Source organism: Anomalospiza imberbis, chromosome 1, assembly GCF_031753505.1.
Source record: "Anomalospiza imberbis isolate Cuckoo-Finch-1a 21T00152 chromosome 1, ASM3175350v1, whole genome shotgun sequence".
In the NCBI taxonomy this organism is placed as follows: Eukaryota; Metazoa; Chordata; class Aves; order Passeriformes; family Viduidae; genus Anomalospiza; species Anomalospiza imberbis.
In genome coordinates, this window is record NC_089681.1 from 58,803,319 (window position 1) to 58,814,690 (window position 11,372).

Genomic DNA, 11,372 nt, shown 5'->3' on the forward strand with positions numbered 1-11,372 from the left:
ACCCTGGATTTTTTCCTTCAAGTCCTAGACATAATCAGTCTATCATTATGTTTATTATAAGGCATATGATCTTAGGAAATTTCCATCTCTTCAACTGCATACAAATTAATGTAATTTCAAAAGATATGGCAAAATTGGCCTTTATGATCTTGAAAGTTTGCTATGGAAAAAAAGATGTAGAGCAAGCAGTTTCAAGTATTTTATTGTTCTGGAAAATATTATGCTTCTAGCTGGAATTCCCACTGTACGTACCATTAATAATATTCACTATGTGAGGAAGAATTTTTGAAACTTTACAAAACCCTTTAACTGCACCCGCTAGAAAATGCATGGCTGAGCATCAGTATGTGTACCAGGTATTGTGACTATGGATTTAGAATGGTCCTGCTGTTTGTAAGTGGGCTTCTGCAGAAGCAGTATTTGGTAAAAGGAGAAGTAGCAGCCTGATTATGGGAAGTCCCTTCAAGAATGATCAGTCAAATAACTCTGAAAAACACAATATCTGAAAAAGAGCTAGTCAGCAAGAAACATATAATTATGAATAAATGCCACAAATATTTAAATAGCTTTTAAAACTTTATTTAATCTTCAAAAAATATACAGGGTGTGAACACACATGAACATGGCTCAAAATCCCATTTCAATAATCTTTAAATACTGACTAAAGGGGAGACTGGACAATAAACAGTAACAGTGGAAAATGAAAAGGCAACAAAATGAGACTATATTGCAACTTGTAGTTAAAGATTTAAAAGAAAATTGCGCAGTTGTTTATAGTTATGAAAGACAGGATTAAAAAAAAATCAAGTTGCTTAATATTACTGACATGTCAGAATTGGAGGATAAATTTCCCTGTGTAACCAGTCAAGGAATATTACTATGATCCATGATGCAACTGAATTATGATTATCATGTTTGTGACAGGAAATCAAGAGCATTTTTTTCCCAAGAACTTCTAAAGATTAATAGAGCAACCCAAAGATACAACTCTTTACTTATTCTTGTTCTAACAATTTTATTTTTAAATCAGGGAATCAAAATTGCTGAAAGATTTTTTTTTCTGAGCTGAACTATAGATGAAGTCTCATCAACTCAGGCTGACAGACTAAATCTGCCTCTGCATCAAGACTTATTCTGTCAAGAACAATGTTCTTGTCTCATGCTAACCTAAGTGACAGTATCAAATACAGGCCCATTATGTCCCTGCTACAGCCACTGATTTAAACACTTTTAAGAAAACAAAAACAAACAAATGAAACCCCCCCAACAAACTCATCCTTTTTTATTAACACTTTAATGCTGTTTTTTAATATAATATCCATTACTAAGCTTAAAAAAAGAAATTGTTTCTAGCAAATCTGAGGCATAAAGTGCCCATTTTCTCCCTTCTGATTTATATCATTGTTCTGTTTTTACAGCTTACTGTTGACAGAGTGAGGTAATTCAACTACAATTTTTCCAATGTTTTTTCCCATGTACATGTAATCTACAGCACGGAATACAGATTCCAAGCCAGTGAACTTGCCCTCAGGAGACATGTCTCCAAAGTCCACCTCACAAACCAGGTCTCCTCTTTCATACATCTTGAGCAAATGCTGCAGAGCCATTTTGTAGCCAGAAAGGTAATGGTTCAAGAAGAAACCCTGGACACTAGCAGACTTCTTCAATAGTTTTACTGGCAATAACTCTGCTTTAATAGGCTGGAGGCCAGTGGGGTTTTGGTAGCCAGCGATAAACCCAATAACTATCAGGCGCCCTTTGATAGCCAAGGCATTGAGAGCCAAGTCAAACATCTTTCCTCCGACAGATTCATACACCACATCCACACCTTCGGGGTAGTCCTTCCTAAGCACAGATTCGACATTTTCAGTTTTATAGTTGATGGTACGGTCACAGCCAATGGATTTCAGAAAGCCACCCTTTTCATCACTGGAGCAGGTTCCAATTACATGGCATTTTGCCTTTTTTGCAAGCTGCACAGCGAACTGGCCTGTTCCTCCAGCTGCTGCTGTCACCAGAACCTTCTTGCCTTCAGACAGGTCTCCCAGCTCTTTCATACTGAGGTATGCAGTTGCGCCACTTACCATTAAAGTGAGAAACTCGGGTTTCACTGAGGGTAGAGGGACCGCTTGTCTGGCCGGCACAACTGTGTATTCAGCAAAGGAACCTGCTTTCACGTAGGCCACAGCTTGACCCACCGTGTAATCTGCACTAGCACTGAGTCCTAACGCTACCACTTCACCGACACCTTCAAAGCCTATATCAAAGGGGGGTTTAACTGAGGCGTCATATCGACCAGCTGAGTAGTTTATATCAGATGCATTGATGCCGACAAATCTAGAAGAAAACAAAAATGTTTTAACGAGATTTACTGCTTACCAAGTTTTCATTGTATGACAAATCTTATATTCAAATTTGTGGGATAAGTACAAGATTTGTTCTGATTATCTGTATATTCGAATAACGAGTACACTCCAAAGATAACGTTCATCAGACTTCCATAGTTTCCATTCTGTTATTCTAGAATTACAGACAAATTTTCTAAACAAAAAGAAACAACAAGAAGCTGTAAAAAGTAAAACCAAAACAAAACAAAATCCCTTATATTTTCCTTAGGTCCACTTGACCAAGCTAAACAAGCTGAAAATAAATCTGTAAAAGATTAAAGCATGAAAATTAAGCGAGCGCTTCATACAATATTTGAAAACACAGAAGAATGAAACATGCAGAGCAGTAAATAGTGGATTCTGGCAACAAATTTATATTTTTGAATATAATAATACTGTTAATGACTAATGATCATATTAACTATCGATGTCATTTGCAAGGTCATGTTACTGTAGGCAAGTACTTTTTAATTGATGGAGTCACTACAGCAAATTTGCCTTTTGATGTAGCTAATGTCGATGTTAAAATATTTTTCTTTATATAAATTACTTGCAACACATCAAAACAACCTTGCACAGAAGGAGTAAAATTGCAAAACTGAATATCAAGTCCTACTGACCTCTAACAGGTGAAAATGGATGGCAATTTTTTTTTCTTTTAGAGAAAGATAAAGACATTCTCACAACTTGATTAAGCGCTAGGAGATAATGCCTAAAACAAAGTTATGATCTAGCTCAAATACAAAGATTTTTTTTGAGTAACTATCTTTACACAGGCAAGAGAAGAGAGACTGGGAAAGGTTCTGCTAACTGAAAAATGTAAAAAAGAAACACATGAAACAGCAAATGCCAGGACTGTTACTATGTATGGATGTGACAACCTAAAAGGTGTACTTGACACCACGCAAAAGCTGCAGAAGTAGGCAAACTGTGCACTTTTCATTGTTGCAGTTGCAACAAGCTCAGCCCCTATATGTGTGTAGTTTTAAATTGCTTGCACACAGAGTGAGGAGAACTAAAACCGCTTTGCTCCTTTTGATATTCTTCATTCTTTACAGCATGGGGAGCTTCAAACTTTCACCAATGTTATGTATAAAAAGACACGTAAGCGTAAACATATCCATACATAAAATAGGTAAAAGTGACTGCAGCTCTCGGTTATCCTGCCTTTAACTCGCCGCTCCGCCGCAACAAAAAAAGCCTACGTCTTGTCCGCAGATACAAAAAATCTTCTATTATCCCGTTCTGCGGTGACTCCCGTACAGGAGTGCTAAAAGATGTACAAAAATTGGCAACGGAGTTGCAGCTTCCGAGGCAGACCGGGTCCCTCGGGCGCCAGGCGAGACGTGCCGGCGCTGCACCAGCCTCCTCCCGCTCTTACACCCCAACTTCTGGGGAGGGCAGCGGAGGCTGAGAGCCCGGTGGGGAGCTGTACTCGCCCCCTCACCGGCCTCACGGCTTCCCTAGCCGGGGGCTCTCGGTAACCGCGAGGGCAGCCCGGGGCGCCCGCTGTGCCCCCGGCCCCAACCCGCAAGGGAGGTCCCGGCTCCCCGCTGGGCTCAGCTTCCCTCCTCACGCTCCCGGCGCGCCTCTGCCTTGGCAGGACGCGGAGCAGCCGTGCCCGCGGCTGGGGCAGCGCACCCCGACACGGGCAGGCAGCGCAGCGACGGGAGAACAAGCCCCCCCTGCTTTTAAGACCTTCCCCTTCTCGGCGCTGCACGGCGGCGGCCGGAGCACAAAGGCAGGTAGAGCAACAAACACTCAGAGGACAAAAACTTTGCGTGCGGGGAAGGGGCAAGTCTTGCGGGGGGCCAGGCGCCTGCCGAGCAGGGCTCCAGCACACGCACCGCTGCTTTTGTTCTGCCGCTGGAGAGGATGCGAACCCTTCCCCGCCCGGGCCGCACCGCAACTTGTGCGTGCGGCTGCGGGGCCGCGGCGCAACTTGGCGCTGCCCGGCCGCTCCCGCCGCGCCGGGCAGGGGATGCGGGCTCTCCGCGGGGCTGGCGCCCACCCGCCCCCCGCACGCTCATCCGTAGATACACACACACAGACACGCGAGTTCACACACCCGCTCCCTCCCCGTCTCTGCGGGGCGGCTGTGCCACGGGAAATGATCCTCCCTGGGCTTCTGGGTTCATCACTATTAATCAGCGCAGCCTGCCGTCTATCCCTCCCGCCCTATTGTTTTTTTAAACCTCCGTTTTATTGTGTGCAAACTCTTAACTCCTGGTTGCATTGCACGGGCTTCTTCCCCCCCCCCCCCTTTTTTTTTTTTTTAACACGATTGTTTAGTCTTAGATTCCTTGCACATTAAAATGATCATATGCACCGTCTGGATTAAAACATTGAGTCTAATTTGCCTTGTCATTCCAGTTGACAGAAGTGGGGTGGTAGGATGTGCATGCAGTTCGCAGATTATTTTGCTTTTAAAAGTAGAAAAAAGTACGAATTGCAAGTTGAAGATCAGTTTACTAACTTCTGAGACTGAGGAAAGTAGAGACCACAGAAGAAACAATTACTTGGGGTGCTAGTGGGTTTTAAGACACCTTCCAGATCTTTTATGTTGCATTCATTCACTTTCTTACTTTAAATCTGTCCTTTAATTTAGAAGTTTCTAGTTGAGTTTTGCCCCTTACATTTCAAGATGCAAACCTGAGGCAGGGTGTGAAAAAAGCCTGAGACTGACTTTTCTCAAAATAATTATGCACATTGAGTCACCCATTTTATTTATACTCAACAGTGTTGAAACCCCTCGTACTGTTTATTATAGAAAACAGGAGGACGCTGCCGAGGGGAAGAAATGCTGTTTTGTGTACCACAACAAAGAGTGAGACACCGAAAACCAGCATTACAGTCTTAAACACAGACAAAACAAAGTCATCCAAAACAGCACTACGCAAAAAAAAAACATTATTTAGACCAAACACCCAGCAGGAATAGCCCTCCACTTTTCCCACTGTGATCCCTTTAGTCCCCTGGTTCAAAAAAACAAACTTTCTCAACCCCTCTTACTCCCTTTTCTATAAACTTTGTTCCCATCTTCCAGCCCAAAAGTAAATTCTTACAGGTATTTTGGCAATGAAATGTGTCACTTCATCAAGAAAATCTCGAAAATTCCCCAACAACTTTAAGAAGGACCAAACCTTCACAGCCTTGGGCCCTTCTCCTGCAATGAAATGGAAAACCCTTGCTTCCACACCCGCTCCTCTTTTCCCCCCAGATAACAGGACAAACGGACATAGGAAACTTAAATGGCTTCACTAAGGATTTATCACCTTTTCCCCTCCCCTTTCTCTCCTACACAGAATCAAAGTAAAAAAAAAATAGCTAAAATTAATTTCTAGTTTTGAAGGATTTTTGAGTAAAAGATGGGTTATTTTTTTCTGTATAAAAAGTAGAAATAAGAGTTGCTGACCTAGCTCTCTAAAATAGAAGAAAGTTTCCCCTAACTGCATCTCATTTTAAAATATCTACCCACACAGATTTTAATTTCCTATTCCCATAAATCCCAAATCAGATTTTATTGTGGTGAATGACGATTGTTTTGCATGAAAAGCTCAAAGCAATTAATACTATTCATGGGCGTGACTGGTACTAAAATGAACAAATCTATAAATGCCCTCTTGGAACCCCAGCCTTTCCTTGTTTTGTTTTTAATTGTATGCTTCTACCTATTAGAAAATGTATAATCGTATTTGAGCTTGGTTGTTTGTTTTTTTTTTAAACTAAATAGTCAGGGACTTATCCTTTCGGGATGGGGTAGTCCTTCCCCAGAGTGACAGGGAGAGGGGAAAACATTCAGAACTTGCTTCATGCTGCAGCTTGTACACAGTGAGTGTTTTACAGTAACGTAATTCTGTGTTTTCTGTGATATTCCTCAGGAAAAAAAAAAAAAAAAAAAAAAAAAAAACAGTAAAGAGAGAAGAAATGCCCCAAGTAATGCAAAATGCATGAACTCTACATCTAGACTTCATCGCTCACCTCTTCCTCCCCTTCATCCCCACACATGCCTGTGTGCCAGTAGAGGAAACACGTGTGTAACAGGCTGATGTGTTAAAGCCCAGCAACTGCCTGCCTGAATCTATGGACCAGCTCCTGCCTTTAGTGTGGTACAAGCCCTTTTACCATGATTGTGCATGTCCCGCGAGCACCCAGAGAGCCCGCTCAGCAAAAGGCGGGAGAAGAGGAAGAAGGTAAGAGTTACACTGGAAACTGTTAAAAAAAAAAGGAATAAATTCTAAAAATTTACAGGAGGGCAGGCGGGAGAGTGGGATGAGAAAGACTGCAAGTGCATGTGTGGGAGGGAGGGGAGTTGAGAAACAAGGATGTCGCTCTGTCTTGTATCATTCAAGTAGAGTACTTGCTACTTGTATCTCAAGTCTTTGGACCTCTTCCACAGAAAGGAATTTAACTCCAGCCGGATGGCTGTTGCACGCCATTACTGTTTCAGTCATTAGTGGATGCAGCAACACAGTGTCTTAAGACTTCTCAGTTTTGGAGGGAATTTTGGTCTCAGAAATCCTAGAGGGAGATGTCAGCATTGAATTAAAGAGCCACAGCAGCTTTCTCGTCAGCTCCTGGAAGAATCCCTGTTCTTTCTCCTTATCCCTTCTTCACCCTGTATTTGTGTGTTACACATGGACACATACATGTCACACATATGCACACAGTCACACACTGCCTTAACAGACCTCACAGCATTGGTCTCAAGCCAACCTAGTGCTGCTTAATATCTTTAGGCTCCCACGGCGAACATGGCAAACTATGTGTTACTACGATTTCCTTGCTTGACAAGAACCTGAGAGCGCTGCTCTCTCCCGTGCCAGCCACGCAGTCTGCTCCAAAGTTCCCGGAGTTTCAGCTTCCCTTCGTGGGCAGAGAAACCTCTGAACTTCAAAAGATTCAGTTTTAGCGCAAGGAAGGACGGCGTCTAGTAAGGAGCCACCGAGAACAAACAGGTTTTATGGAGACAGCTGTGGGGGGAGGCACGTTTTGTCCTCGGAGTCTTCATTTCACGGCGAGTTGGTCACCGCGCCGGACGTGGGATTTACGGTGTATTATGCTAAGCAAAATGTCACCTCCTCACTCTTCGCCCGACCCGACTCCTCTCTAAAAGCCACCAATAACTGCGGGCCCACGTCCTGCGAGGGAGGCCGAGGGCTGCCCTGCCCCCTCCGCGCCGCCCGCGCTGGGCGCGCAGAGCTGGGGGTGGTGCCGGGCCTGCCCGGGCGGCGGGCCCGGCCGCGGCCTCCCCGGTGAGTCACGGCTGCGCGGGGGCGAGGCCGGAGAGCGGCGTAAGGGGCAGCGGGGCCGCGCCGAGGAGACAGCGGCCGGGCCAGGCCCACCCGCACACCGCGATGCCGGGGCGCTGCGCGGGTGTGCCGGGGACACGCTCATGCCCCGGGAACTACGTGCGTGTAACGAGCCCGGGCAGGCCCCAGGGAGGGGCCCTGCGGGCGCTTCCCTCCGTCTCACTCCCTCCTCGGCACTCACCGAACATAACACTCGCCTCTTCCCCACCCCCGCCCCCCCTCTTTGGCACAGAGGCCCTGGGGTGTTTCTCTCCTTGGGGCAGGCGCACGCCGGGAGCGGCGCGCACAGACAGACAAACACACAGAGCCCCGCCACGCGAGGAGGAAGTGTCACCCCCACACACGTAGATAGGGTGACAGAGCTGTAGCACCAGCCGTTCAAAACAACAACAATAAAATGAAATTAACAGTCGCCAGATGGCGGCTGGTACAACTTCGGAGCCGGTCTCCGAAGTGAGGGAGCATGTGGGAGAGAGCAGGCCACAAGGCGCCAGTAGTCGGCGGGGGCCGCGGGGCCGGGGCGCGGGGGGGGGGGCGGACGGGGGCTCGCTCACCTGTTCCTGACCAGGAGGTCTCCGTCTCCCGGGAGTGGCACGGGCGAGTCCTGCTGCAGGGTGACCGCTTCCCTGAAGTTTTGGCTCAGCTTAGTCACCACCAGCTTCTTCATGGAGCTGGGGATGGACGAGCCCTGGAAATCCAAAAAGTGACGGGAGTAGGACATGTCCAGGATGGGCCGCGACCAGCTGCCACCGAAGCAGGACCAGGCAGGAGCCGCCGCGGCACAGGACGGCTGCTGCCGCCACCACCACCGCGCTGCCCGGGAGCTCAGCGAAGCGCCGCTTTTCGCGCTAAAACTCATGCCCTGCCTCGGCTCTCCTCTCCCGCCCCGCTCGGCAGAGCTCCGACTCGGGATTCTCCAGACAGCTCGCAGGACGCGCCGGCAGGAGAAACTCCCCGCTCGCAGCTATGTGTGTACGTAAACAGAGCCCCCGTGCAGTAGGTTCTCCCTCCCCTCCCAGCCGGCCCCTCCACCGCACGGAGACGCCGCCGGAGGAGCAGCGGCAAGATGGTCCCCCTGCAGCAGCCGCTCGTCTTCTGCCGCCAAGGGCACTACCGAGGGGCGAGGCCGGCCCGCTCCCGCGGCCGTCCGTCCCGTCCCGCCAGCGCCTGCCCCTGCCTGCCTGCTCTGCCTTGCCAGCGAGGCAGGTGTGCGGCGGGCCGGAGTATCTCCTAAAGGAGAAGGTGGTGGTGGTGGCTTTTAGTTTGCACCCTGCCTCTGACTAAGGGGTTTAAAAACAGGGGAGGGGGAGGGGGGGTAGACAGACGGACAGAGAGAAACGCCTCAGATTACCCCCCCGCCCCGTTCTTTAGTTTACAAAAAGAGGGTATCTCCCGACTCAGAGAAAAAAAAAAAAAAAAAGGCGGAATTATAATTAAAAACAAAAAAAGTAGGAAGAAAGCACGGTAAATTATCGGCCGGGAAAGGTTAGAGAGAAGTGGGGAGAAGTTGCAGCTAATCTCCTAATGTTGTTATTAGCCGCCGCCGAGGAGCCGCTGCCCGCGGGCGGACGCTCCGCCCCTTCCGTGCGAAACGTTTCACTTCCTCGCAAGGTGCTACGAATCAACCCCGAGACGGCGGCGGCGGCGGCTCCGCGCCTGCCGCGGGAGGGGATTTAAACGGGCGAAGCTCTTCCCGCCGTCGCCGTCCTGCCGGGAGGGGAAGGGTAACAGGCTGCTGTCAGTTTGCTTGGGTCGCAGGGGTTGATCCCTGATACTGCCAGAAAATCTTACTCTCCTTTTCCCCTCTTGCTTCTTTCTTTCTTCTAAAAAAAAAAAAAAAAAGAAGAAGGAAAAAAAAAATTTAGTAATTTCTTGCTGTAGGTTACGTTTGGGTGAGGGAACCTGCGCAGAGAATCAACTGGGTCAAGGGACCGAAGTCAATGTTATGATAGAGCCGCCAATCTCAACTTGGTACAACTGCGTAGAGAAAGGCAATATAATAGAGATGTTGCATTGCTGTCGCGTGTAATTCCCAGAATTAACTCCATCCTACAGTATAAACAGCTCAATGCTTAATTATGCGGTAATAAGAAGAAAGAAAATCCCCTTCTGCCCGAAAAAGAACAAAACTGCAGTTCCAAGTGCTTTCCTTTAGGAATCAGCTGGGTAGTTTTTATTTGCTTTCTTATCTTAAAAAAAAAAAAAAAAAAAAAAAAAAAGGGAAGAACCCTTCTGTTCTCGCAGCTAACATTATATAAATCCCCAGACACATACTGTGCAAAATATATTAGCAGTATGTTTCATATGCTGCAGTTCTCGCTCTGCAATCTGTTGGTATTTTAAAGTAAGGATGAACTGTAATCTCCCATAAATCATTTTTAATTCAATGCTGGGTAGACGTGTGCCACGGCGAAGTATCATCTCCTGCCTGCCTCTTTTTTTTTCTTTCTCTTTTTAAGTTTGCTGGAAGAAGACCTTTGCTGAAGTTAAATCAGCACATGCGTCTTGCACGGCACTTCAGCAAGTGGATTATAATAACAACCCCCTCAACGCGTGTCTCACATGAGGAATCTTTTATGCCGTGCTGTATTAAGACTTTTTTTTTTTTTGTCATATTGTTTAGCTCTGGGAAAGGGAAAAAAATGAAAACAAAGCAATTAAAAAGATTGACAGGTATGGGTTTGTGTGAGACCTATTTGTAATTGTCAGGGTGACGTGGGCAAGAGGAGGAGGAGTAACAAACTGAAGCAGGAAAAGCAGCTCGATGTGTCTGTCTATCAGTTGAGACTGTCTGAGAGCCCTGGGATCCGAATGTGTGTTATATTTCAGTGAAAAGAGAAGAGAGGGAGAGTGGATCTCTTTCTCTCCCAGGAGTTTAGAGGGGGGGGGACAGTTCACGTTAATCTGTCCCACTCAGTGAATGTCTTTTCTTCCTCCCCCCCTCCCTCTCTGCACACACTCTCCGGGGTTTTTCTTGGTTTTGGCAAATTTTTTGTGTGTGTGTGTTGTTTTTCGTTTTTGTTGTTTTTTTTTTTTTTTTCTTCTGTTGCAGATCGAGATCAGCAAAAAAAAAATTCATGATAAAAAATGTGTTTGCATTATATTTAGTAGCAGAAGAAGCTTCGATTTGTGGAAGAGAAAAAAAAAGGAGAGCAAGAGAGAAAAGTAGTCCTCTCCGGTGGTGACACTGTTTGATCTGTGACTGTTTGGAAGGTGGAGGAGTGACTGACATTTCCCATCCGGTGTATATGTATGTATGGGGGCTTTACTCCTTTTTATGATTTGCTTCCTTGCTCTTAGACTAAGTGCTGGGAGGAGAAGGAGAGACTGGATCGACCTCGTTTTTTGCACAATGAACAAACTATTACCAACGCAATAAAAAACCAAACAAACAAAAAACCCCCCAACAACAACAGCAACAACAACACACAAATCCACGAGCTTGAAACAAGCCAGCGAGCGAGCGAGAAAGTTGCGCTTTGAGACTCTTTGATCTCGGAGAAAGCCTGAGAGGGGGGGAGTGACTGAATTTACCGTCTCATCGCCGCCGCTTGCTCGGCTCTCCACCGCGAAGAAGAAGAAGACGAAGAAGTGATTAAGGAAAGGAGGGGGAGAAAGGGAGAGAGAAAAAGGAGGAGAAAAAAAAAAAAAAAAGGAACGAAAGAAAGATAAT

General features: G+C 46.5%; 2 protein-coding genes across 3 annotated transcripts in view; one reads left to right on the plus strand and one right to left on the minus strand.

Moving 5' to 3' along the window:
* Positions 1–563: 563 nt before the first annotated feature.
* PTGR3 (prostaglandin reductase 3) lies at positions 564–9,069 on the minus strand. Its single transcript, XM_068193806.1, has 2 exons — positions 8,254–9,069; positions 564–2,337 (listed from the first exon to the last, which is right to left on the minus strand). The coding sequence occupies exons 1-2, from the start codon at positions 8,556–8,558 to the stop codon at positions 1,413–1,415; spliced, it is 1,230 nt and encodes a 409-aa protein (XP_068049907.1). The 5' UTR covers positions 8,559–9,069; the 3' UTR covers positions 564–1,412.
* Positions 9,070–9,450: 381 nt separating this feature from the next.
* Positions 9,451–11,372, plus strand: part of TSHZ1 (teashirt zinc finger homeobox 1) — a 57,884-nt gene continuing 55,962 nt past the window's right edge. For both annotated transcript variants that reach the window (XM_068193794.1, XM_068193784.1), the window contains exon 1: positions 9,451–11,372. This exon is cut by the window's right edge and continues 714 nt beyond it. The gene's annotated coding sequence lies outside the window, so the exon portion shown is untranslated.